This window comes from Podarcis gaigeae (genome assembly GCF_964106915.1).
Source record: "Podarcis gaigeae genome assembly, chromosome: 13".
Taxonomy (NCBI): Eukaryota; Metazoa; Chordata; class Lepidosauria; order Squamata; family Lacertidae; genus Podarcis; species Podarcis gaigeae.
The window spans coordinates 51,071,568-51,098,628 of record NC_139689.1 but is presented as its reverse complement, the minus strand read 5'-3'; the positions used below and the strand labels follow the sequence as shown (position 1 = coordinate 51,098,628).

The 27,061-nt window shown below is 44.2% G+C and overlaps 2 protein-coding genes across 38 annotated transcripts in view; one reads left to right on the top strand and one right to left on the bottom strand.

Annotated features, from left to right (window-relative positions):
* FHOD3 (formin homology 2 domain containing 3) overlaps positions 1 to 27,061 on the bottom strand; it is a 320,858-nt gene that overhangs the window by 137,088 nt on the left and 156,709 nt on the right. For all 37 annotated transcript variants that reach the window (XM_083708964.1, XM_083708967.1, XM_083708979.1 and 34 more), the window contains exons 4-5: positions 26,420 to 26,487; positions 13,211 to 13,316 (exon numbers count right to left, since the gene is read on the bottom strand). In XM_083708964.1, coding sequence (XP_083565090.1) covers positions 13,211 to 13,316; positions 26,420 to 26,487 — 174 coding nt within the window. The remainder of the gene's footprint in view (positions 1 to 13,210; positions 13,317 to 26,419; positions 26,488 to 27,061) is intronic.
* The window catches only part of COBL (cordon-bleu WH2 repeat protein), a 1,088,462-nt gene that overhangs the window by 1,021,629 nt on the left and 39,772 nt on the right, over positions 1 to 27,061 (top strand). The gene's annotated exons all lie outside the window — the stretch shown is intronic.

Below are 27,061 nucleotides of genomic sequence, written 5' to 3'. Positions count from 1 at the left end.
AAGGTTACTCTATACCAGTGTTCACTTACTTCTTCCTTGAGGCACTTCTCTTCTTCACAGAATATTGCTAATATATTTTGGCATCCCTATGGCTAATGCATTTTGGCACTCACTGACAATTTCTTGCTTCTTCTGCTATACAGCTTGATGGTCGAGCACATTGTGTGCATGCCAAATATCCCAAGTGCAACCCTTAACATCTCTAGCTGCACCACCTCAGAATACAGGTGTGGGCTTGCATTTTCAAATGCTTCCTCATGTAGAAATTTGCTGCATTTCTCCCTTTACGGAAAAGCAGGAAGAGTCCTTATCCCTGACGTGGCTCTAGCACTCAGATCTTTCTTTGTCTTATTGAGTCCTATATTGGGATGTGGGTTAAACCACAGAGCCTAGGACTTGCCGATCAGAGGGTCGGCGGTTTGAATCCCCGCAACAGGGTGAGCTCCCATTGCTCCTGCTCCTGCCAACCTAGCAGTTCAAAAGCATGTCAAAGTGCAACTAGATAAATAGGTACCGCTCTGGCGGGAAGGTAAACGGCGTTTCCGTGCGCTGCTCTGGTTTGCCAGAAGCGGCTCAGTCATGCTGGCCAAATGACCCGGAAGCTGTACGCTGGCTCGGCCAATAAAGCGAGATGAGCGCCACACCCCAGAGTCAGTCATGACTGGACCTAGTGGTCAGGGGTCCCTTTACCTTTATATTAAGGTGCATTTGGTAAATGCTCCACTTGTTTAAAGTTCTTTCAGCCTGATTACAAACTGAAGGGCAACTCATTTTCCCTTGTAAATCATCTGGAACACGGCACAGGTTCCCCACCCCTGCGACAGTGTGACCCAACCAAAATTTGTGCGATTGTAATTACCACGTATTCTTCCCTTCCTTATCCCTGCCTCAATCTCCCTACACTTCCTCGGCTTCACTTTACGCATTTCCACATTGCAAATCTCTTGGACCACGGATCTTTGTGTAGTGGCCTGTAGCTAGAAGGCACCATGTATTTAATAAAATAAAAGTTAAAATATCACACATCTTTAAATTGATGGACAAGATTTCTTATTTCTGAATGAATTATTGGCAATTCCTGGTTGCACTGGAGAGTTCGTTTTTATTACCTTATGTTCCCCTGCCCTCTATAGAAACCCTTTATGGGACACGGGTGGCGCTGTGGTCTAAACCACTGAGCCTCTTGGGCTTGCTGATCGGAAGGTTGGTGTTTTGAATCCCTGCGACGGGGTAAGCTCCCATTGCTCTGTCCTGGCTCCTGCCAACCTAGCAGTTCGAAAGCACGCCAGTGCAAGTAGATAAATAGGTACCACTGTGGCGGAAAGGTAAACAGTGTTTCTGTGCGCTCTGGTCTCCGTCACAGTGCTCTGTTGCACCAGAAGCGGTTTAGTCCCGCTGGCCACATGACCTGGAAAGCTGTCTGTGGACAAACATCAGCCTGAAAGCGAGATGAGTGCCTCAACCCCATAGACGCCTTTGACTGGACTTAACCATCCAGGGGTCCTTTACCTTTTTTATAAAAAACCCTTGCACAGCAATGAGCAATTCATGGTCCCGTTTTGCGAAGTGTTTTGTCATTATTTATCATTTGAGTTGTCCTTGCACCTTACAACTTAGGGCAACTGCATCTCAGCTCGATGAGCAAAGAAAGAATAAATGGATAGGGAGAAGAGGAATAGTTTGGTTAATTTTCTTCTCCCATTCTAGTTAGCTGTTGTTCCCAGCACCCATGTTTGACTCAGATGCAAAGGAGATGGTTGTGCTGTGTGCCTTTTCTTTGTGGATACTTGTCAAACTGCAAGTTGAGAGAATGTGCAGCTTCCTCTTTCAAGCCACAAGCAAGCAGTTGACAAGACACATTTTTTGTCTCTTGCCTGGTAGCCTGTATTTCTCAGGAAGCTGGATTTGGCCCCCAGAGTCTTCAGGTGCTTATTCAGACTCAGGAGTAAACTGGAAACGCCAAGTAATGCATTCTTGTTAACTGCAAGTTGCGCTGGTAACGTTAACTTCTTAGTAGGTCTTAACCCCCAGATACACGACAGCAGCTACATATTACACATCAGCAATCCTCGGTACCAAAGTCAGGTTTGTACTCCAGTGCAATTAACTACAGGTTAAAAGTTGTACAGAGTAAACTTTAAAGTGTTAAAATTGGGATGTGGGAAATATGGAAGCATCGAGGAGAGGTAGGGCTGAGATTTGGAGATATGCTTCAAAGGTCCAGACTATGGGGAGCCCCGAAAAATCAACAATTATAATTTGGTCTTTTTTATTTTAGTTTTTTTATTTTAATTGGATTATGATTGGATATGTTAATTGGATGTTTTTTATTGGAAAATTAATAAAAATGATTTTTTTAAAAAGGTTCTACAGGGTAGTTCCCACATGTGAACCCCATTTGCTTTGCTGGACACATTCAGGGTCAGCTCAACATTTGAAGAAGGCTATTTGTGGCTGGCAATATTTACTTGCTTGGTGTTATTCTGGATGCTGTTTCATTTTTAGCAAGGACTGGGAAGGTCCAGAATGCAAGGAGGAAGCACAGAAGTCTGGAAACCTCTATGTCCCTGTCCCTAATCACTAGCTACTGAATACTCAGACTGCTGTCTCTGGGGTGCCCAAGACTCTCTCTTGCTTTTAAAAATACGCAAGATGGAAATCTCTGTACACACAATTATGTGCTTGCAGAGTTACAAAATAACACATTTGCACTAGACCCATGTATAACATGGATGGGAGCCACCTGGCAACATGTGATCCACCTCCCTCTCCGAGGAAGATCGGAAAAGGAAAGAGACCCAAAGCTTCAATTTGGTTTGTCTTGTCTTGTTCTCTCTGCCAGAGCAACTGTTGGAAGGAACAAGTTTGTGTTCTTCACTTTGCAAGGCAACCAGTTGCATGAGAATTCTAGGCCTTTAAAGCCATTTTGAATCCACATGAAAATGTGCATTCTCTCTGCAGCAGATGTGAAACAAATCTGCACAGTGGAGTTTGGGTCTGGGGCATTAAACTTCAAATGCCTTACATAGGCACTGATCATAGTTTGCTTAAACCATGGATCTACAAGCAAACCTCTTTCTATCAGGAATAAGGCTTTGTCACCATATAATTCAAATATAAATTAAAAAGAAACACTTTCTTATACCCCCCCCCCCCGCACGCACACCCCCACTGCATCAGTGGGTTATTTTTATAAACTGATAATTGAATTTCCAGCAGTTAAAACTCACAAGGTCCAGAGTGTTTTTAAAGACACCAACAGACTGTTGTTCAAAACTATGTACTGTAGTAGTTTGTGCCCTTCAGTTAAGAACGTACATTTTGAAAATATGGTTCACTTCCTCATTTTTGGTATAGTTTACATAGCCCTGGGTGTTGCATTTCATGGGAATTTCATTAGTATAAACAGAGAGATTCATTTTCATGTAGACAGAAAGCAATATGAAGCCGCCCTGAGCCACTCAGATTTCAAAACAAGGGAAACCCATAACCGCATGGCATTATTATTCCTAAATTCTGTAGAGAAACCTTAGAGGTCTACAGTAACAGGCATAACATGAATGGGAAAGGATGAGTTTTTGAATCATACAAAGAAGAAGGGGGAGCTCTGTTTATTTTTAGCTTTGTATCCTTATGGACACAGCAGTGGTTTCATCACCAGTCGCAGGCTGTGAGGAACGGTTATGTTCTCCTGACGGATATCTGTACATGTATGCAAAATAGGGTACACCTGGAATTACACCCACAAATAACTGTGATGGTGGGGATTAATTACTTTGCACCTTAAGTCAGACTATCATTCTGGAATACTTTCCGGGCACATCGCTATAAAGCTGTTCAAACAAAATACAGCTCCAGTTGGGTAAATGCTGTTTACCAGACATCACCCTCCTTTCCCCCCTACTATTTTTTAACATTTTGAGCGATGAGCAACATAAAGAGTTACGTAGACAGCATTGCGGAATTTCTGTCACATGGCAGATGCCAGGGATCACAGGACCATCAAAAAGCAAGTCTTTCCTGTGAGAAGGAAGGTCTGAAGGAACGCTGCAGATTCTGAGGATTTTTAGGGCAAGGTGAAACGCCATTGCTTCCATGTGTCACCTGAAAAAGTGCTGCACTGGGACTATTCAGCTATTGAGCATATTGAGTAGCATTGGCAACACACAAGACTAATAATAACAATAATACTTTTATTGTCAATGTACAACCTGTGTACAATGAAATTAACCGAGCCTCCCCCCCCAAACACTCAATTTCATTGCACTCTGTGTGCTTGTCGCACAACACACCAATCCCGATAGTTGCACTATATTATTTTCCGTTCAGCAGCCTAACAGCCCATGGATAGAAACTGTTTTTTAGCCTGTTGGTACGACTGATTATACTTCTCTATCTCCTGCCCGAGGGTAGAAAATTAAAGAGGTGCTGGCCAGGGTGTGAATCGTCCCTGAGGATTTTTCTCGCTCTCCTAAGGCAACAATCCCTTGCGATGTCATCTAGTGGGCTCAGGGGACAGTCCATGATATCATGTGTTGTGTTCACCACCCTCTGTAAAGACTTTCTGTCCATGGCTGTCAGGCCAGCATACCACACTGTGATACAATATGAAAGGACACTTTCTACTGTGGACTGGTAGAAGGAGGTCATCAATTGTTGTTTAACATTGTTCTTTCGCAAGACCCTGAGGAAATGGAGTCTCTGTTGGGCCTTCCTAACCACCTGAGTTATATTGTTTTTCCAAGTGAGGTCTTCACTAATTCCCAGGAATTTTAAGGGGGAGACTCTCTCCACACAACCCCCCATATATACAACAGGGCTAGTTCCCTCTCTTCCTCCGAAAGTCCAACACCATCTCCTTTGTCTTGCTAATATTTAGGTGCAAGTTATTCTCTAGGCACCATGTAGATACTTTTTGAACCTTCCCCTGTATGCTGATTCATCTCCACCTGTAATTAGACCCATTATGGGTCATCTGCAAACTTAATAATTACAGTGGATAGATCAGATGAAATACAGTCATGTGTATACAATGAGTACAGGTAGGGATTCAGCACACATCCCTGTGGGGTTCCAGTGCTGAGCTTCAGGGAGGTAGATGTAACAGGCCCAATCCTCACTGTTTGTGTCCAATCCCTCATAAAGTCTTTAATCCAGTCACGGATGGTAGAAGAAAGGTCTAGTTCCATTAGCTTTTTGATAAGAATGTCTGGAAGGATGGTATTAAAAGCTGAGCTATAATCAATAAACAACATTCTAACTTAATTCCCCGGTCTCTCCAGATGACTCGCTGCAAGGTGAAAGGGTGTAGCTATGGCATCATGTGTTGACCTATTTCTCCTACAGGTGAACTGATGTTGATCAAAATCCTACGGGTTTAAGAAACCAGCAACTCCTTCCTATAGCAAATTGTTGTGATAGCACAGGTAGCAAGGTGCTGTAGTGCATCACAGAGGCATCCTGATTCAGTGTTGGTGGTTCACGAGTGCCTTTACTTCAATTGTGTATGATCTACTGGTTTTGGGGTGAGGACCTCTGTGGTTAACCATTGTCAGGGAACTGCCATCGGAGGCACAGGTGGTGGAGAGGCTCCAGGAGAATAGGAGAGACTCTACAGCAGAAGAAGGAACCAGTAGGGGGAGAGCAGGAGTTCCAGCGGAAAGGGAATCGGGGGAGAGGCTCTGGGATACTTCTAGTGAGAACAGTGAGGAGGTAACAAGACCCCCTTTAGCAACCCCCACCCCTCGCCGGAAGCTGTCACGCAGAGAGTCCAGGAGGCGCATGTCCGTCAAACAACTTTTATGTTGGAGTAAGTTCCGTAGACGCCCACTGTCGGATGCTACCAGCGACTGACGGAGTCATGCTTTGGGGGCTCCGTTAGTGCCTAGGTTTGGGTGACCAGCCAAACCCCAGAGGGATCAAGCTTTTACGCACAAGCAGCTCATTATCCCATCACAACCATTATACATATAATTTACAAAACCCAAATTAGTTAAGCATTAATTGCTATGAGATCATGTGTATTCACGGTCCTAGGTGTTGTTTGGTTGGATCATCGTTTACCGATACATGCTCCAACATTCTTTGCATGAACCAGCCAGTGATCCAGTGGTGAATCTCAGATCAGATCACAGCAAAAACGGGTTGTATTCTAATGTTATTGCCAAAGTTCTGAGTTTATGTTCATGTTGTATTTTTGTATTTTGTGCTTTTATTCCCCGCCGCATACTCTGCCCAGAGAATGAGAGATATTAAAGTTATGTTAATGAAATGCATAATATGTACCGTGTGCCTTACATAAACCAAGTTGAGATGGGAAAGTTCTTGGAAACCCACCTTGGATGAATTAGGAGATTACCCTAGGTATCCTTATATGTAAATGGGGGTGTCAGAAAAATTCAGGTAATTTTTCAAAGTCAATTCAAGGGCTCAGAAAAAAATAACCGCAACCTGTTACAGCCTGCCCCCCCATTCCTTCTAGAAAAGGGGGAGAGAAAAGTGGCTACAGGGCAAATAGGAGGGTAGGCAAATTCTCCTCTGGCTTGGATCAAAACCTGAGGTAGAGGAGTGTGTCAGAAATTATTAAAGCTCATCTCAGTTTTAAGGTTGAGTTTAATGAGCCACTGAAATTTGTTCCTGAGGAATGTCACTGACATCACTAAAACAAGTATTTTAAGCAGGATTTATTCAAAGCAAAATTCCTTCTGTCGCTTGTTGTGGTCACCTCAGCCCTTGCTTTTGGTCTCTTCTAACTAACCAAAGAACCTTTCTGTAACTCTGCACACACAATGACAAACATAAACCAGATGGCATTCTACTTGAACATCCACAACCTTGAATTGTTTCAGGAATCCGATTTCCCAGAATGAACAAGCACAAATGTTTGTTCTAAAACTAGTGCTCAGGTGACATCACAGGCCTTTTGTTTTATAAATAGCTGTAGCAGTCGATGCACACATGGGGAACTTGCAATCGAGCTGTTTTGCTACTGAAGTCAGCAGATGGCAGAGGATGCATAGGCAATTCTGCCAGTGATTTGTAGATCCTTTCTGAAAGCATGGGGTATTATTTTAAGAGATGGCAGGCTAAACTCATTACGATTTGAGAAATATATTTAACGACAGTCAAAGGTAACTTGGGCCATATTTCAGCAGTCACAATCTAGAGTCTTCTGTTTCCAGGGATGGGTTTCAAAAGTAACATAACATGGTCTGTGGTTGCTGGTGGTCTGCTGAAGAAAGGAACAATAAGAAGTTCCACTGGATGTTACTCAAGTAAAGGTAAAGGTAAAGGGACTCCTGACCATTAGGTCCAGTTGTGATCGACTCTGGGGTTGCGACGCTCATCTTGCTTTATTGGCCAAGGGAGCCGGCGTACAGCTACCGGGTCATGTGGCCAGCATGACTAAGCTGCTTCTGGCAATCCAGAGCAGGGCACAGAAACACCATTTACCTTCCCACCAGAGCAGTACCTATTTATCTACTTGCACTTTGACGTGCTTTCAAATTGCTAGGTTGGCAGGAGCAGGGACCAAGGAATGAGAACTCACCCCGTTGTGGGGATTCGAACCGCCGACCTTCTGATAGGCAAGTCCTAGGCTCTGTGGTTTAACCCACAGCGCCACCCTAACCAGCGTTACTCAAGTAGCGCTCTGCATTATGTTATCTATCTATCATCTATCTATCTATAGCATCCCCATACATCATGGAAGCCTGCAGTGAACTTTTGGCTAGTACGTTCCTTAAATTTCATTGCAATGAACACAGTTCCAAATGTTACAGGAACTGTAGCCTCTCCCAGACAGCGGCAGTCTAGCCATGCAGATACTTGCTCTGGTAACATCCCATTTAGGACTACTCTAATGCACTGCACTTGGCATTGTCCTTGAAGACATTTCAGAACCTCTGATTGTTCAAAAGATAACAGCCAGGGTTTTTGCTGGGAGCATAGCCTACAAGTTTTGATAGACTGCACTGGTTACCACTTCGCTTCCAAGCTCAATTCAAGATGCTGGCTTCAACTTTTAATGCCCATCACTGCTTGATACCTCAAGGACAACCTGTTCCACTATCAACTTGCCTGAGAGAGGAATATATCCAACACCAATACAGGTAAGATAGCATGTCAGAGCAAGATAAAGCCAGAAAAAGACAACATGAAAAAGAGAAGTACAAAGGCAAAAATAGATACAATTGCTTTCCAATGATTTGTAAAGGATTGTGGTTTTTGCCAATTTTGTGAAACTGTTTTAAGAAGAGCATATAACCCAAGCAGAGCAAGTGCTTTATGGGGTTATCTTCCACCCAACACTAGTTATGATTCAGGATGCACCACGTCAAGGAGTGAAATGGTAGAAGTGACAACAACAAGTTTAGAATACAAGACTTGAGATGAACATATCAAAGAAGCCTTTGATCTTGAGATATTTAAGCCATTAAAATATTATTCAGAAGAATGAAATGAAAACAAAATAAAAGGTCTGTGGGCAGGGCAATGGTCCCTTTTAGCTCTGATAAGAGTCTCTAAGGTGCTTAATAAATATTTTAATCATTAAAAATCAATTGTTATTTATAGCCAATAACAAAGATGTACTATCTTCATGCTTCCACTACCATCTCGTCCCTGCAGACAGTTATTACCGCAAAATCATGCTTAAATTATTCTGCAATGCCCCTTTGTAAATTTCTAACAAAGAGGTACAATGCTCTCACACTGTAGCAGTGTAACATTTCCGCAAACAATGGCCTTGGTTTATGGGTCTTTTACGTAAAAGCCAACTTTTATCTCCTTTTCTTTTTGCTAATTAAAGAAAACAAGGCACAGTCGCTCCTGGCAGAAAGCTCTGCCTATAAAATCAGAGTTTACATCAGAAGCCTTCAAGCAAAACATGATAAAGTTACACTGAACAACTAAAAGAATGTATCTAGATGAAACTGTTTTGAGTTCCCATGACAGAGCGAACGTTAAAGGGCTTGACTGTATTAGCGACTGCCGAAAATGGATCATTTTGAGAACTGATCTTTGACACAGATGGCATTATTCAATTCGATTAGAAATCTCTTTTGAAAACAACATCAAAACAACACGAGGTGTATTCAGCTTTCGATCAGATACATCCATATAAAATGACTCACCAATGAAAAATGAACCAATGCTAGAAATTACATGATAAGGACAGCTCAAACAGGCCAACTATTTAGCTGCCTTGTTTCCAAGGGAGCACACTGCCCCCCGGACCAGAAATACGTCAAGGAAGTTTACAGGGAGGCCATGAAGGCAAGAGCTCTCCCTCTCAATGTATGATCCCGGCATCTGGTACTATGAGGTAATAGCAGGACCCCATAACAAAATGTTGCAGTGCACCCCTCCCTGAAAGCTATGCGCTCTGGCCTTAAATCTTGTTAACTTTAGGCCTGTGTCACTGAGAAGGTCAGACATGGCAGAGACGCCCTTTGGAGCTCTTTCCCTGTCTTTATCCCAAGCCATGAACTCTCCGTTCCCTCTCCCTTTGTACAGTGGTACCTTGGTTCTCAAACTTAATCCGTTCTGGAAGTCCGTTCCAAAACCAAAGCGTTCCAAAACCAAGGTGGGCTTTCCCATAGAAAGTAATGCAAAAGGAATCAATCCGTTCCAGACTTTTAAAAACAACCCCTAAAACAGCAATTTAACATGAATTTTACTATCTAACGAGACCGTTGATCCATAAAATGAAAGCAATAAACAATGTACTGCAGTCACACAATCAATCAATCAGTAGCTGAACTGGGTTCCACACAATCACAACAATAAAACAAAAAGAGCCGCAAAAACAAAAACGCAAAATAAAAATCAGACAGACAGACCTCAGTGTAACACTCAAAACGGAAGTGTGGCACTGAAAACAGAAGCATAACACTCAAAACAGAGCATGTTTGGCTGCTGAAAAAAGTTCGCAAACCGGAACACTTACTTCCAGATTTGCAGTGTTTGGGTTCCAAGTTGTTTGAGTACCAAGACGTTTGAGAACCAAGGTACCACTGCATAAGGGGAGCAGTTAACTTTTTCACACTCTTCTGTTTTTGTTTGTTTTTACTTCTTCAAACCTCAGATTCCTTCATTGAGTGGCAACTTCTTTTTATGTGTAGCTTGTGTTGTTTTTACTCTGCAAGCATCTGCATGCAGAGCCATCAGCTGGAAAAACTGGTCTGGAAACCAAGCCTAATGAGAAATGGTTGAGGAAGCTGGGTATGTTTAGCCTGGAGAAGAGTATACAAAGAGTAGATAGAATAACCATCTTTCAAAGAGGGCCAGATTTGATGAAGTAAAGGGCCGTAAGGGCCAGCCAAAGTTGTTGACCTTTTTTTAGGATTGAAGTTGAGGTTTTTTAAGGATTTTAAACTGCCACAGGCGCCAGATTAAACCGACCGGCGGACCAGATTAGGCGCCTGAAATGGACTTTAGACATGCCTGATCTTAAGGGCTGTCACATAGAAGATGAAGCAGGTTTTTGAAGGACTAGAGCCAATGGATTCAAGTTACAGGAACGGAGATTCGGACCAAACAGAAAAAACTTGTGGAAACCCAAGAAGCATCCTTGAACTGACCTTGGGCCTGAGAAGATTGATCTTCCACTCGCAGACCACCTTCATGGAATACAAAATATTGACCCATGTTTCTAATTCATTAGGACATATATGTGGTTTGTAATTTTTGCTAACATCTCCACCCAACTCCGCTTTGGACACTTAAAAAACATTTTCCTCTGACTGAATGTAGATGAAAGATAAATATAAATAGAAGAAGAAGAAGAAGAAGAAGAAGAAGAAGAAGAAGAAGAATTTTGTTTATACCCTGCCCATCTGACTGAGTTTCCATGATTTGAAACTGAACGACGGAGAACACAACCTTTCGGAGAACACAATCTGAACTACGGAGAACACAACCTTTTGTTGAGTGGACAATCGCATAAAGATAACAGTAAAACAGAGTTGTATTGTACTTCCCTAGTACACTCAGTGAAAAGCTAACTTTTCCACATTCATAGAGCAGTTATTCTGTACTCAGGCCTGACGCAAAGGCCGCAGATAATAAAAAGACACATTCAGCACTTGTGCTTCTGACTCATCACCCGTCTACATGTTCTGTTTTACTGTAAAATTCAACACACATCTCTACATGCATATACCTGGCATCTAGACTGTACAACCTAGTATACATAAGATTGCACATTACTTTATGCAGGTATATTTTATTTATTTTACTGAAACAATTTATAACCACAACAATAGATGCATGGAGGCAGACCCTATGGTCTTGAGCAGGGGTCAGCAAACTTTTTCAGCAGGGGGGCGGTCCACTTCCCTCAGACCTTGTGGGGGGCCGGACTATATTTTGAAAATAATAAAAATGAACCAATTCCTATGCCCCACGAATAACCCAGAGATGCATTTTAAATAAAAGCGCACATTCTACTCATGTAAAAACACCAGGCAGGCCCCACAAATAACCCAAAGATGCCTTTTAAATAAAAGCATACATTCTACTCGTGTAAAAACACGCTGATTCCCAGACCGTCCGCAGGCCTGATTTAGAAGGCGACCGGGCCAGATCCGGCTCCCGGGCCTTAGTTTGCCTACCCATGGTCTTCAGCATGCCGTGCACTCAATTTACAGAGCTTCTTGAACATGTGCAAAGGCTCTTAAAAAGGTTAATGCATTAGCAGCCATTCCACCTGGTTTCAGTAGAGGGAGATATGAGACAACACAGCCATCCCATTGGCTTGGCTTGGCTTGGCTGACATCAACCGCCATATTGTCCCTTTGCTCTCAGAATTCTCTCTTATTAGCAGCCATTTCACCCAGCAACTTTGGGGGTGTGGGGTGGGGACAGAGGCAGAAAGAGAGAGAAAGGTGAGGCACCCTTAATCAGCTGGAATTAACTTCCACTTGGATCATTGGCTCACTATACTGTCTCTTTGATGCCACTTATTATGTAGTTAAAGGTTTTGCTACCTGAATTTGGTCCCCCCCTCCTTCCCCCATACTTTCCCCCCTTTGTGTCTTTTACAGTGTAAGCTTGAGGGCAGGGCGTGTGTCATTTTTAAAATCGCTTTATAGCGCCTAGAAAAAAGAAGGCACTTTAAATAAATAACTGAGCGAGTCAGTGAGCTATGCAAGTTGTTGTTGGCATTCTTTATTTATGACAAGTCTAAAATTGATAGGTGCCCTCAATAATTAAGAATAACACAGGCCTGGCCAGAGACTTGCAGTCCAAAAGTAAAGAAGTGAGATGTTAGGAGAAGAGAAAGAAAAGTGAGATGGGAAAAAAGTCAATGGGGGCACAGGGAGTAGAAAGTGCTTGAAAGTAGCCTTGTGAATAAGCCCAGCCTGAAAATAATGTCTGCTAGCCTGCTGGTGACTGGGAAGAGGAAGGAAGAAGAGTCCCATTCCTCTTGCGGTAAAGGGACCCCTGACCATTAGGTCCTGTCGTGACCGACTCCTGGGTTGCAGCGCTCATCTCATTTTACTGGCCAAAGGAGCCGGCGTACAGCTTCCAGGTCATGTGGCCAGCATGACTAAACTGCTTCTGGCGAACCAGAGCAGCGCACGGAAACGCCGTTTACCATCCCGCCGGAGTGGTACCTATTTATCTACTTGCACTTTGACGTGCTTTCGAACTGCTAGGTTGGCAGGAGCTGAGACCGAACAACAGGAGCTCACCCCGTCACGGGGATTCGAACCGCCGACCTTCTGATCGGCAAGCCCTAGGCTCTGTGGTTTAACCCACAGTGCCACCCGCGTCCTTTGCAATAGCACATTGCATTTCTATGCTGTGTGTAGATCTCATGGCTTTCCTCCTCTGGAATCACACTTGGTTTCCATGCTGGTTACAGAGGGGAGCCAGAATGGTGCTGCCACTTCTCCACTAGCCATGCCAATTGCTTGCATGCAACACTTGGTGGTCAATGGCTATCAGAATGGTGATTAAATACAAGGCTGTTTGAAAGTAATAGTAAATAAGGCAGCTGGATGCCAGGTGAAGTCAAATCCGGTTGGCTGCAAGATGAAAGGGCATGGGGTAAAGGTTGGGTTTCTTCAAACAAATAATGTATTTTACTTGAAACAGGAAAACTGTGAAATCTGTAGTTTGCAACTAAGCAGCACTATTAAAACTGAATGGAGTAGAAAAAGCTGCATGAAGCAAAAACAGCTTGTGAAATAAACTTCCGTACCTCTCAAGATGTAATTCTGGTAGTTCTGGTCCGCCTCAGCGCCCACTTTTATTAAACAGGTCAGGCCCTCTGCCACAACAAATTCATGAACCAAATCCTTGTCGTCCTATCAAGGAAAAAGGCAAAAATGAAAAATGAGTTGCTATTGTAATATTTTTCACAAACAAACAAACAAACAAACAAACAAACAAACAAACAGTAAGCACGGCTCACAAATTTATGGTGATTTTTCTAGTGATATGAGAGATGGCTATTATGTAGCAGATATACATGTCAATGGTCCACGTCTCATTTGAGAGTAGAGTTCAACTGCCAAAGCTTCAAAACAGGCTGACGGAGAGGCATTGGCACTGGGGGGTTGGAAGCTCCCCGCGCCCCCGAGAGGAGCAGTTAAGGCTCTGATGCCCCTTCAGCTCAGGCGTACGTTGGAGAGGCACATTGTAGGGCTGTGCAATATGAGGAAGGAAGAAACAGCTGAGATACATTCAAAACATGATACATCAGCATATTGAGTTATTTAGCTACTGATATATCACAACATGGGACACGGGTGGCACTGTGGGTTAAACCACAGAGCCTAGGACTTGCTGATCAGAAGGTCAGCGGTTTGAATCCCCGCAACGGGGTGAGCTCCCGTTGCTCGGTCCCTGTTCCTGCCAACCTAGCAGTTTGAAAGCACGTCAAAGTGCAAGTAGATAAATAGGTACCTACATGGCGGGAAGGTAAACGGCGTTTCTGTGCACTGCTCTGGTTCACCAGAAGCGGCTTAGTCATGCTGGCCACATGACCCGGAAGCTGTACGCCGGCTCCCTTGGCCAATAAAGTGAGATGAGCACCACAACCCCAATGTCGGTCACGACTGGACCTAATGGTCAGGGGTCCCTTTACCTTTTATATCACAACATGGAAAACCAGACATCGCCCAGCCCTACCAGGAACCCGAGTCATGTTGTGGGGGTGAGCTGTGACAAACCTGCACGATTCAAGAACCTGCCATACCCCACAATTATGAAATTCTCTCCCTAGAGAATTCTGTTCAGCCTCATTCTTTTATTTTTAAAAACCTGTATGCCACCTTTCTGTAAGCACTTTAAGAGTAATACATTCTAAAAATTCAAATACTGTAAGATGCAAACAATATAACCAAAATTAGCATTTCCATACTCAAAATGACATTTCAGTGATGCATAAGATACATGGTAGGTTTGAATTTAACGAAATAGCCATATGAATTAATAGGGAACAACAGCAATACTTCAGGATCTGATCTGAATTTAAAACACATATTTCATAAAAGACACTTTAAGCGGACTGATTTTAACAATACAGAATAAACAATCTAAGCTTTAAACTTCAAAAGGCTTTAATGTATCTTTTTTAAAGGAAGGAAAGGGAATGGAAGTGTGAAGGAAGAGAACATAAACATCATGCCATAGACATTTGCACTCTACACATGACCTTTTTTTATCATGCATCTATAATGTGATGGGGTTGTGAGAAGGTCTAAACATCTGGACTGTGCAAAGACAGATGAAAAGAATCCAAACTAGTTCCCCCTACATTAAAAGGACTGTGTTTACATAACTTCTGAAATAAAGTAGTCAGTCTTTCTAATCCCATTAACTTACTGATTTTCTAACATGAGTGACTAAAAATTTAAAAGGCTATTCTACCAGCATGAGTCTCTGGGCTGGGGAATTTGAAAACTGAAAATAGGAGCCAAGGTACAAATTATGATCAAAATGTTGACACATTTCAGAATATGTGTGGTAACAGCTAAAGGAAGGAAGGAGAGAAGGATGTTGTCCTTGGGTAGAAAACCGGAGCAGTCCTGTAATATTGCTAAGATTTATGGTCTGCCTCCTTCATCGGCCAGCATTAAAGCACTGATGAGAAAAGCAGCCAAACATGGAAATCTCCTGGAGTTCTCCTTTCTGGATTATTCAGCTACAAATGGTAATAATCAGGACACAATGAGCGATCACTCAAGAACAGTGCTTAGTTCTTGAGTGATCAAAGGGGTTACCATCTAAACATAGCACATAGGCAAGCTTTGCTCAGTAAAGTGGCATATAAATATTATAAAATGAAATAAAAACATTATATAGCCAGCTCCCTTCCCCACACAGCTAACCTCACCCCCAACCCCTTTCCAAGGAGGGAGGAGGTGCTTCACAGAGCAGTTTGCTAAAACACTGTGTGAAGCAACTCACTCCCCCCTTGAACCTTGCTGCAGCCATGTTTAAAGGTGGGGAAGAGAAGAAGAGTTTGCATTTGATATCCCGCTTTATCACTACCTGAAGGAGTCTCAAAGCAGCTAACATTCTCCTTTCCCTTCCTCCCCCACAACAAACACTCTGTGAGGTGAGTGGGGCTGAGAGACTTCAGAGACGTGTGACTAGCCCAAGGTCACCCAGCAGCTGCATGTGGAGGAGCAGGGAAGCAAACGCGGTTCACCAGATTACGAGTCTACCACTCTTAACCACTACACCACACTGGCAGCTTCACACAGCAGCTTGCAGATCTGCTCTGAGAAGCACCTCTCCCCCCACCACCCATTCACATTTTAATGGTAAAAAGAGCGGCTTGCTAAATCACTCTGTGAAGCGCCTCTCCCTCTTCCATTAAATGCCTGCCAGCAACACTGCTATCTTGCCTCACTGCATACTATCTGCCATGCTGGCTTCCTATTGGCAGTCACACAAACTGCAGAGCATGACGACAGTCTTAGATTTCCATGTCTATAGGAGGAAAGAATATTATGAGAACAAGAACTGGATGAACTATATTACTGTCCATTTGTATTTTAGCATTGAGGGAAGAGGGCTTACTGTAACAAAAATGCATTTCTGAAACAGAAGATTCATGAATTTTCCATGCCAGAAACTTGCTAATTGGAAAATTATTTTTCCAACTTATTGTACATATACCACTATTTCAACTGAGCATCAAAGTGACTATATAGGACCCAGAAAATACAGCTAAGTGGATAGGTTCTGCTTCACATTTAGGGCCAGTTCACACATGCAAGTACATTCTTACTTCTCTTGGATAACTTACAACCGAATATGTCAACTCTCTCCATTAAAAAGCATTGTTTTTGAGATGGCACAAAAATTACTTCTGTTTTGTTTGATTTGCGGAGGCTAATTCTGGCCTAATAGTCTATGCCATCTGCACTATTGTACTAAACTGTTCCTTAAACACTGTGATATAACAGACCTCCATGCTCACTGCATCTATTTGATTATAGTAGATGTACTCAGATGGTTTGAGGTCAAAAACAGGGCGTGGGGAGGAGGAGAAGGAAGCCTTAATGTGGTTCCTGAAAGGTTTCGTCAAGAGGCCAACTGCAAGTAGTATTGTGCTTTTTCAGAATGAGTGTGAGATAGCACTACAACTTTGTTTATAAGTAATATACACAGACACCCATTGTTTCTTTTCCTTTTTAGTAAAACGGAAAGAAAAGATTATTACTACTTTATCTGGTGTGTCGAATGGGGACTATTTAGACTCATTTCCTAACACTTACCGTATTTTTCGCTCTGTAGGACGCACCGGCCCATAGGACGCACCTAGATTTTTTTTGGGGGGGGGGGGAATAAAGGGAAAAAATATATTCCCCCCCCCCCGTCAGGTACGGGGCTGGGGCGGGGGAAGTCCGAGCTTCCCCCACCCCAAGCCCCAGAACAGGCAGCTCTCCGCAATCCGTTGAAGGCCAGCGCGAAGTTGCGCCGGGCTCCCACAGCTTGTGGAGAGCTGCGCTAAGCTCGCTCTAGGAGCATGCGGGGCTGGGGGAGGAGGACGCCCAAGCTTCCCCCTCCCCCAGAACGGGTCCCAGAGCGATCCCGAAGCTGCGCGCAGCTTTGCCATCTCTCTGGGAGCTTGCGAGGCTGGGGGCGGGGAGAAGCGGGCTTCTCCCCGCCTCCAGCCTCCAAACCACATCGGGAGACAGCGGGATGGCGCACTGAGCCTCCCCGCTGTCCCCCGAGCTTGTCGGGCTGGCGGTGGGGCTCTCCTGAAGCCTGGAGAGCGAGAGGGGTCGATGCGCACCGACCCCTCTCGCTCTCCAGGCTTCAGCGAAAGCCTGCATTCGCCCCATAGGACGCACACACATTTCCCCTTCATTTTTGGAGGGGAAAAAGTGCGTCCTATAGGGCGAAAAATACGGTACCTACAGAGAAACAATTGGGAAAACAATTATTCATACTGGTGTTTTTTTTGAAAATCATCTTCAAAATATTAATCAGATAGGTGTTTTTTATTATTATTAACAGCTACACTTTCTAGTTAGGTGCAACCAGCTACTTAACAAGGCCCAGACTGAACCACAACTACTCTTTCCTTCTTTCTAATGTGACTTTATCTGGAAGACCTGTGAACACAAGCTGACTACGTTTCACTGACTACCAGACAAAAGCTGTCTTGTACATCAAACCCAGCGCAGGACAGAAAAATCAAATTGGTTTAAGGAGGATTAGAGTTTGAGGATTATGATTCATTCTTCCAGGGATATAAATTACCGTATTTTTCGCTCTATAACACGCACCTGACCATACACGCACCTGACACGCACATTGTTTTTAGAGGAGGAAAACAAGGGAAAAAACATTCTGAATGAAACAGTGGATGTATCATTTTTGGGCTTCATGCTGTGGCCACAGACATGTGATCTGATGGTGAATTTGGGATGACCCAATGCAAAGATCCTGAGAATCCCTGTGGATCCATGCTTTTTAACCACGTTTTTGCACCATTGCAGCCCCATGCAACAGTGGGTGCGTGATTTTGGGGGGGCAGGCTGTAGCCATGGACATGCTATGTGATCTGATGGTGAATTTGGGGTGACCCAATGCAAAGATCCTGAGAATCCCTGTGGATCTATGCTTTTTAACCACGTTTTTGCACCATTGCAGCCCCATGCAACAGTGGGTGCGTGATTTTGGGGGGGCAGGCTGTAGCCATGGACATGCTATGTGATCTGATGGTGAATTTGGGGTGACCCAATGCAAGGATCCTGAGAATCCCTGTGGATCCATGCTTTTTAACCACGTTTTTGCACCATTGCAGCCCCAGGCAACAGTGGGTGCGTGATTTTTTTGGTGCAGGCTGTAGCCATGGACATGCTATGTGATCTGATGGTGAATTTGGGGTGACCCAATGCAAAGATCCTGAGGATCCATGTGGATCCATGCTTTTTAACCACATTTTTGCACCATTGCAGCCCCAGGCAACAGTGGGTGCGTGATTTTGGGGGGGCAGGCTGTAGCCATGGACATGCTATGTGATCTGATGGTGAATTTGGGGTGACCCAATGCAAAGATCCTGAGGATCTATGCTTTGTAACCACATTTTAAGTGGGGAGGGAAGGAAAAACACAGAAGGGACAAGGAGCAGGAGAGGGGTGTGCAGAGAAGCAGCTGGCTAAGAATGCAGGAGAGGGGTAGGGAGGAAAGGAAGGCAAAAGTTTTCCCCCACCCAAGCCAGCCAGCCAGCCAGCCATCTCTCTCTCTCTCTCTCTCTCTCTCTCTCTCTCTCTCCCTCCCTCCCTCCCTCCCTTGCTTCCTCCCTCCCCCCCCTCTCTCTCCCTTCCCCCCTCTCTCTCCCTCTCCCCCAGCAGCACCGGAGCTTGCCTGGAGGGGAGGGGCTTTCCCTGCTCTTTGTTCCGTTTCAGCAAACACAGCAAGGAAACAGAGAAGGGTGGGCAGTAAGACCCTGAGGCAGAATGCAGGAAAGCAGCCGCTTTCTCTTTTCAAGTTTCGCTTCTCTGTGCAGCGTGCAGCCCCGCGATTTGATTTTTGCTTGATTTTTCGGCTCCAGGGACCACACATTCGCTCTATAACACGCACAGACATTTCCCCTTCCTTTTTAGGAGAAAAAATCTGCGTGTTATAGAGCGAAATTTACGGTAGTTTAAGATGACAGCAGAATTGGTGGCAAAAGAGGAAAATACAGACCAAAAGGCACAGGGAAACTTCAGGACTTTGATGTATACTGCTCATTAGAACAGAAACCCATCCTTTAGAGAAAAATCGGCTGAATAATGGTTTGTTAACACCTTTAAAAGGAAGAAAAAAAATGTATATTCTATATACTTTTTGAACCAGCACACTTCTGCTAAAGCTGCATCTATCTTCTTCTTTAGATTTAACAAAATCTACAAGGCAGCTAACAGTTTTTAAAAGGAGAAAACGCAGATTAAAACCAGGAAAGAAAAATTCAACAGCACATTAATAAAAACAGCAGAAGCCTAGCAAAGAAAACCAGTATCAGCAGCACAACCAAGAGGCCCCAAACATCTGCAGGAAAATGCCGGCATTGCCAGATGCCTGAAACTTAAAAAGAGAAGAAAGAGCAAGACAAACCTCGCCGGGAGGGAGTTGTGTGGCCTTGCATCATTCCCTGGCCTCTCAGCTAGATAGTCTTGGGTTTAGATTGTCCTTTGAGAACTTCCAGAAGAGGAAGCCACTGGTTTGACTCAGTATAGGGCAGTTTAATGTGTTCACCTGCTGCACCAGTGGGAAGGGAAGCTTTAGGGCAGACATAGGCAAACTCGGCCCTCCAGATGTTTTGGGACTACAGTGGTACCTCTGGATGCAAATGGGATCCGTTCCAGAGCCCTGTTCGCATCCTGAGTAGAACGTAACACGCGACTGCCGTTTGCCGCTTCCGCGCATGTGCGTGACATAATTTTGAGCGTCTGCACATGCGGCGAAACCCGGAAGTAACGCGTTCCATTTCTTCCGGGTCACCGCGGAGCGTAACATGAAAACGCTTAACCTGAAGCATATTCAACCCAAGATATGACTGTACAACTCCCATCATCCCTGACCACTGGTCCTATTAGCTAGGAATGATGGGAGTTGTAGTTCCAGAGCATCTGGAGGGCCGCGTTTGCCTATGCCTGCTTTAGGGGGTTAATGTGGGTGTAGTGGCAGAGAGTTGGTGGCTGATGAGCGGAGCAAGCAGGGGCACAGGAAGAAGGTGGTCCTTAAGGTAACTTGGGTCTGGGCTGTTTAAGGTTTTGAGGGCAACAAACATTAATAATAATAATAATAATAATAATAATAATAATAATTTATTTGTACCCCGCCCATCTGGCTGGGTTTCCCCAGCCACTCTGGGCGGCTTCCACAGAAACAAAAAATACACTAAAATCACACATTAAAAACTTCCCTGAACAGGGCTGCTTTAAGATGTCTTCTGAATGTCAGGTAGTTGTTTATCGCTTTGACATCTGATGGGAGGGCGTTCCACAGGGCGGGCGCCACTACCGAGAAGGCCCTCTGCCTGGTTCCCTGTAGCTTTGCTTCTCGCAATGAGGGAACTGCCAGAAGGCCCTCAGCGATGGATCGCAGCATCCGGGCAGAACGATGGGGGGTGGAGACGCTCCTTCAGGTATACTGGGCCGAGGCCATTTAGGGCTTTAAAGGTCAACACCATCACTTTGAATTGTGCTCGGAAACGTACTAGGAGCCAATGTAGGTCTTTCAAGACTGGTGTTATATGGTCTCAGCGGCTGCCCCCAGTCACCAGTCTAGCTGCCACATTCTGGATTAGTTGTAGTTTCCGAGTCACTCTCAAAGGTAGCCCCACGTAGAGTGCATTGCAGTAGTCCAAGCGGGAGATAACCAGAGCATGCACCACTCTGGCGAGACAGTCTGCAGGCAGATAGGGTCTCAGCCTACGTACCAGATGGAGCTGGTAAACAGCTGCCCTGGATACAGATTTGACCTGCGCCTCCATGGACAGCTGTGAGTCCAAAATGACTCCCAGGCTGCGCACCTGGTCCTTCAGGGGCACAGTTACCCCATTCAGGACCAGGGAATCTTCCACACCCGCCCTCCTCCTGTCCCCCCAAAACAGTACTTCTGTCTTGTCAGATTCAACCTCAATCCATTAGCCGCCATCCATCCTCCAACCGCCTCCAGGCACTCACACAGGAGTAGGCAAATAACTGGGTGCCAGTGAAGTTGTTATATATTCCTAGTGGTCTGTTCCAGTTGCACTGATGCTTACAGAATCGGTCTTTGCTAAGTTCCCGCTTGGCTATCCAGAGTCTGCTTTCCTGGAAATGAATTTAGGGCTCATCCCCAGTTAGCTTTCCTATGCACTTTCTAGGCAGGGGTCCACGTTTTCCAGATCCATGTCCAAGCAGGGATTTTGTTTTGTCCTGGAGCTTTCTCCGGAGAATCCAGTGTTTTACTGCTGAATCAGAACAAACATAGGTTTTCTCACTCTCCCAAGTTCCCATGAAGCTGATCGTGCAGGGAATGTGATTGACTCCTCAGAGGAAGAAGCTGATTTAAAGTGGCAAAGGAGACAGTAACCATCCAAAACTATGAGGAATCTTCACATTCAAAGAACAGAAACACATTCTAGCACTGGGAGTAGTAAGAATAGCCCAAGAACGACAAATGCCTGCCTAAGTTGAGACTGCAGGAAGTTTTTCTGCTTCTTGAGTTCTATTACTTTTCCTTACATCTTTCCCCTGAGCAACAAATGATAACTTTAAGGAGACTGGTTAAAATTTGCAGGATTATGCGTTTTGGGGATGCAAATAGTGGGTTGCTATATTTGTTTATACCCTCTGGTTTAAGGGCTGCCAGGATGAATAGCCTAAAGCAAGTTTTTTATGTCCACAGCTCCCTTGACCAACCACATTATTTCCCCAGTGGAAGCCACTTACACTGGGTTCCCTTAAAGCAGTGTTTCCCAACCTTGTGCCTCCAGATGTTTTTGGCCTACAACTCCCATCATCCCTAGCTAGGAAGACCAGTGGTCAGGGATGATGGGAGTTGTAGGCCAAAAACATCTGGAGGCACAAGGTTGGGAAACACTGCCTTAAAGGACATAAGTGGGGATTTCCCCAATCTGCCCTTGACCCATTCCATCCCGCCCATTTTCAGCAATTTTTAGTTGTTTAGAGGGTTTGGTTGGGGGGCTGTTGTTGCTGTTGCTGATATAAATTTTGCATAAATTAACACTCCAATCTCCCAGGACATTCTATACAAGATCTCAAAGTAGCTGTCTTATTACAAAAGAATTTCAGAAATAGACTGGAAAGAGAAACTGCTGAATTGCAACTTATCACCAAACTTAAAACCATGGAGAAACCTGGTCTGAATAGAGACATTGGATTCTTATCTCATTATACATGATAAAGCTATTTTTAGCCATCTCACCCCTTGCTTTTTCCTGTAAGACCAATTGCAGTCGTTAACAGTCGTCAGCAGGTTTACCACACCTATCAACCAATCACCCATTCCCACCACCCTTCTGAGTAATACCCCTCCCCACCCTCCCACTATATATAAGGGTCTGGTGACTTCTGTTTCAGTGTATCTGAAGACGTGTACATGCACACGAAAGCTCATACCAATAACTAACTTAGTTGGTCTCTAAGGTGCTACTGGAAAGAATTTTTATTTTATTTTATTTTGTTTCAATTAATTTTGCATCTTTATCTTAGATCTTACTTGATTTATGCGGAAGTTGTTCAATTTGGCTGTGTACTTTTTGATGGGCATTTTTTGGGGGTGTTTATCACTACTGTTCTAATGTTTTGGATTACCGTATTTTTTGCTCTATAAGAATCACTTTTTCCCTCCTAAAAAGTAAGGGGAAATGTGTGTGCGTCTTATGGAGCGAATGCAGGCTGTGCAGCTATCCCAGAATCCAGAACAGCAAGAGGGATCACTGCTTTCACTGTGCAGCGATCCCTCTTGCTGTTCTAGCTTCGAGATTCAGAATATTTTTTTTCTTGTTTTCCTCCTCCAAAAACTAGGTGCGTCTTGTGGTCCGGTGCGTCTTATAGAGCGAAAAATACGGTATGTGGTTTTTTCCCATGTTGTAAGCTGCCCTGAGCATTGTTTTAACTATGGAAAGGTGGCATACAAATAAAATTATTTAAGTATGCGTGTAATCAACTTCAATAACCAAGCAAATAAGAGAAAACAGCCTCACATGAAAATTGTAAAGTCAAGCTGTGGATCACATTCAAGAATATTTGAATAATAAAACTAAACTGGAAACTAAGTATGCAATCCAGCCAGTTAAGGACTTTGAAGTTCCACTAATTTAAATAAGGAGAATTCAGCACGTTTAACTTTTTTTTTAGTAAACCTAACTAAGATCCACGGTATGTAACCTGGATTGTGCTCTAAGAGTTCTTAAAATCAAAAGCTCTATTCAGCTGCAACAAATAATACATCTACGTAACAGCACTTAATGGAAGGGAACCGCAACCAGGCAAAACCAGTATTGCTGCAGAACAACAATGACATTTAATACTTGGGCATCATAGAAATTCCAGCTGATTTGCTGTTTTAAATTATTGTTAGTGGTCGTTTTAGTTTCACATTCAAAAACAGCTGCTAAGACTGCCAAATGAGGCCACAAACCAAACAATAACTGACTTTTACAAACACCATTGTAAGGAAGGTAAATGACCCCTGGATGGTTAAGTCCAGTCAAAGGTGACTATGGAGTGCAGTGCTCATCTCACTTTTCAGATCAAGGGAGCCAGCGCTTTCCAGGTTATGTGGCCAGCATGACTAAAACACTTCTGGCGCAATGGAACACCGTGACAGAAACCAGAGCGCACGGAACCACCGTTTACCTTCCCGCCGCAGCAGTACCTATTTATCTACTTGCACTTTGAACTGCTAGGTTGGCAGGAGCTGGGACAGAGCAATGGAAGTTCACCCCTAGGCAAGTCCAAGACCACAGTTGCACACACGTGGGCACAAACTGTGTAGAGGCCACAGATGCCAGTCCTACTGAGAATGTTCCTGCATGCACCAGCCCCACTCGCTCCACTCCCAACTTGTGCACACAGAGCGTGAATGCCTGAAAGGAGATGTTAAGAATGTTCACCTGAACAGTCACCAATTCCAGAGGCAAGATTACTCCCGTTCATCAATCATGGCCCCTCTCCCCAATTAAAGTGAAAACAGGGCATGTGTGCCCCTTTGCGTGGTGGTTCCTTCGGGGGAAGTTCTTCCCTTCAGGAGGTGGTGAGTCTAATTATATGAGGAGGTAGGTTTTGGTATGGAAGTGAGAGCTGGACCATCAAGAAGGCTGATCGCCGAAGAATTGATGCTTTTGAATTATGGTGCTGGAGGAGACTCTTGAGAGTCCCATGGACTGCAAGAAGATCAAACCTATCCATTCTTAAGGAAATCAACCCTGAGTGCTCACTGGAAGGACAGATCCTGAAGCTGAGGCTCCAATTCTTTGGCCACCTCATGAGAAGAGAAGACTCCCTGGAAAAGACCCTGATGTTGGGAAAGATGGAGGGCACAAGGAGAAGGGGATGACAGAGGACGAGATGGTTGGACAGTGTTCTCGAAGCTACAAACATGAGTCTGACCAAACTGCGGGAGGCAGAGGAGGACAGGAGTGCCTGGCGTGCTCTGGTCCATGGGGCCACGAAGAGTCGGACATGACTAAACGACTAAACAACTAAACAACAACAGGTTTTGGTAGGTCCACCCTTCTCCTCAAAAGCAAGCCGTCAAAGGCTTCTTCTTTCCACACCATGAGAAGTCCACTGCTGTTCACCAGTGGTTTATCATGTGTGATACAATGTCCCGATGGATAATTTAAATCAATGACCACAATCCTAAACCTATTTTGGCTTGTACAGTCATACCTCATGTTACGGACACTTCAGGTCACATGTTTTTGGGTTGCGGACCGCGGGAAACCCCGAAGTACCGGAACAGGTTACTTCCGGGTTTCGACACTTGCGCATGCGCAGAAACGCTAAATAGCGCTTTGCGCATGCGCAGAAGGCCAAATCGCGCCTGTGCAGACGTGGCACTTCAGGATGCAAGTGCAGCGGGTTGTGGACATGCCTCCATCACAGATTATGTCTGCAACCTGAGGTTCCACTGTATATGTGAAAGGAATTTTGTCAACAGAAAATAACAAGGATGAAAACAAAATTTCAAAGTACTAGTTTGTAACATAGAAGTTGGGGGGAATAAAATGTTTTCTCCTCTTTGTGACAGAACCCAAGCAATTTACTAGAGAAGATTGAAGTCATCAGACAGAGGGTATTCTCTTCTTTTCGTAGCTGAATACAGAAAGCTCTGGCGAGCTAAAAATGAAGCCCCTAAATCAAATTCATCTACTCCAGTCCCTGAGGAGTCATCCACCAGGGTGTTCTATGTGCCACACCTCCTTCCTCAGATCAATGAAGCAATTGGGGAATACTCCTTCTCCTCTCCCAAGGATGATTGATGACTCTTTAGGAGTGAAGTGTGCGACATTTTATTTCTCTCGCTGATAAGATTCTATGACTCTGAGCACCTTCAAGTTAATCTTTTCAACAGACTGAAAAAGAGATGCTCTAAAAGCTTTGAAAAGCACAATTGTTAGCAATGATTAATGGATTCATGACATAATGCTGTGTGTATGTGTGTGTGTGTGTGTGTGTGAATGTGTGTGTATGCAGAGAGAGAGAAACTGAGAGAGAGATTTTATACCCAATTTTGCTCACAATCTGTTGCCTAATATTTGCACGACATGATACATAATTCATCAAGGTTTTTGGGAAAAAACTCTTACAGAAATAAGTATAAAAAACATAACTTAGATCAGTGTATGGAAGTGTGGTCTCTTCTGAAACCACCTATTTATTAACTAAACCCAGCATTGAAAATTTCAGCCCAACAGAAAATGCATAGGATTTATTCGTCATTTTGCTACCTGCCCAGGACTGCAAAAATGAAAGGGGTGAAGGAGTATTAAGCCACAATAAATGACAGGTGACCCACCCACTCTGCCTGCTGTTTTGCACCCCCCCTTTCAACCCCTGACATTGCAGGATGAAAGGGGGAGCACGCAGAACAAAGGATACTGCTGTCACCACTAGTATTTCAGGAAGCAAGAAAGAAACCTTCCTTTTAAGAGAGGGAGAGTATTTATAGTGCCATTGGGATTCTCTTTTTTCCACCATGGGTGGTGAGTGCAAAAGTGGATGGCGTGCAAAAGGTATTTTGCTCCATCTACCCTTCCAGACAAAATGAAGTCAAGGACCTGGGGGAACACTCAAAATGGGTAAATAATGTGCTTGCCTGCCCTGCCCATAACTGCTTCCAATATCTTCTAGCTTCTTGTTAAACAAGGCTGTACCTATGTAATCTTATGGAAACCGGCTTGAATGGCAGACAAAAAGAACCTGAACAAAAGCTCACTTACTTGAAATATTTGTTTCAGGGAGAAGAGGGCCCGTCTCAGCTCCCGTCCATTTGAATTGTAGAGTTTTTCTAAAGAAAAGACAAAAGAAAAGAAAAAAGTTTAGTGGAAATTTGATGTGAAATTCAGTTCTCATGACTGTAGGGAGCTGCATGGAATTATCTGTGAGTTTTTTTTTAATCAATATTCCTTAGTAATGCAACGTACATCAAGCATATGAGCAAGGCACAATAGAGCAGCACTAAAAACATACAAACACTACAAAGAATTGTACAAGATCAATTAAAATAGAAATACATGCATTGTTGATGAGTAAAGGTAAAGGGACCACTGACCATTAGGTCCAGTCGTGACCTAATAAAGCTCATCTCGCTTTACTGGCCGAGGGAGCTGGCATACAGCTTCCGGGTCATGTGGCCAGCATGACTAAGCCGCCTCTGGCGAACCAGAGCAGTGCACGGAAACGCTGTTTGCTTTCCTGCCGGAGCGGTACCTATTTATCTACTTGCACTTTGACGTGCTTTCGAACTGCTAGGTTGGCAGGAGCAGGGACCGAGCAACGGGAGCTCACCCCGTCACAGGGATTCGAACCGCCGACCTTCTGATCGGCAAGTCCTAGGCTCTGTGGTTTAACCCACAGCGCCA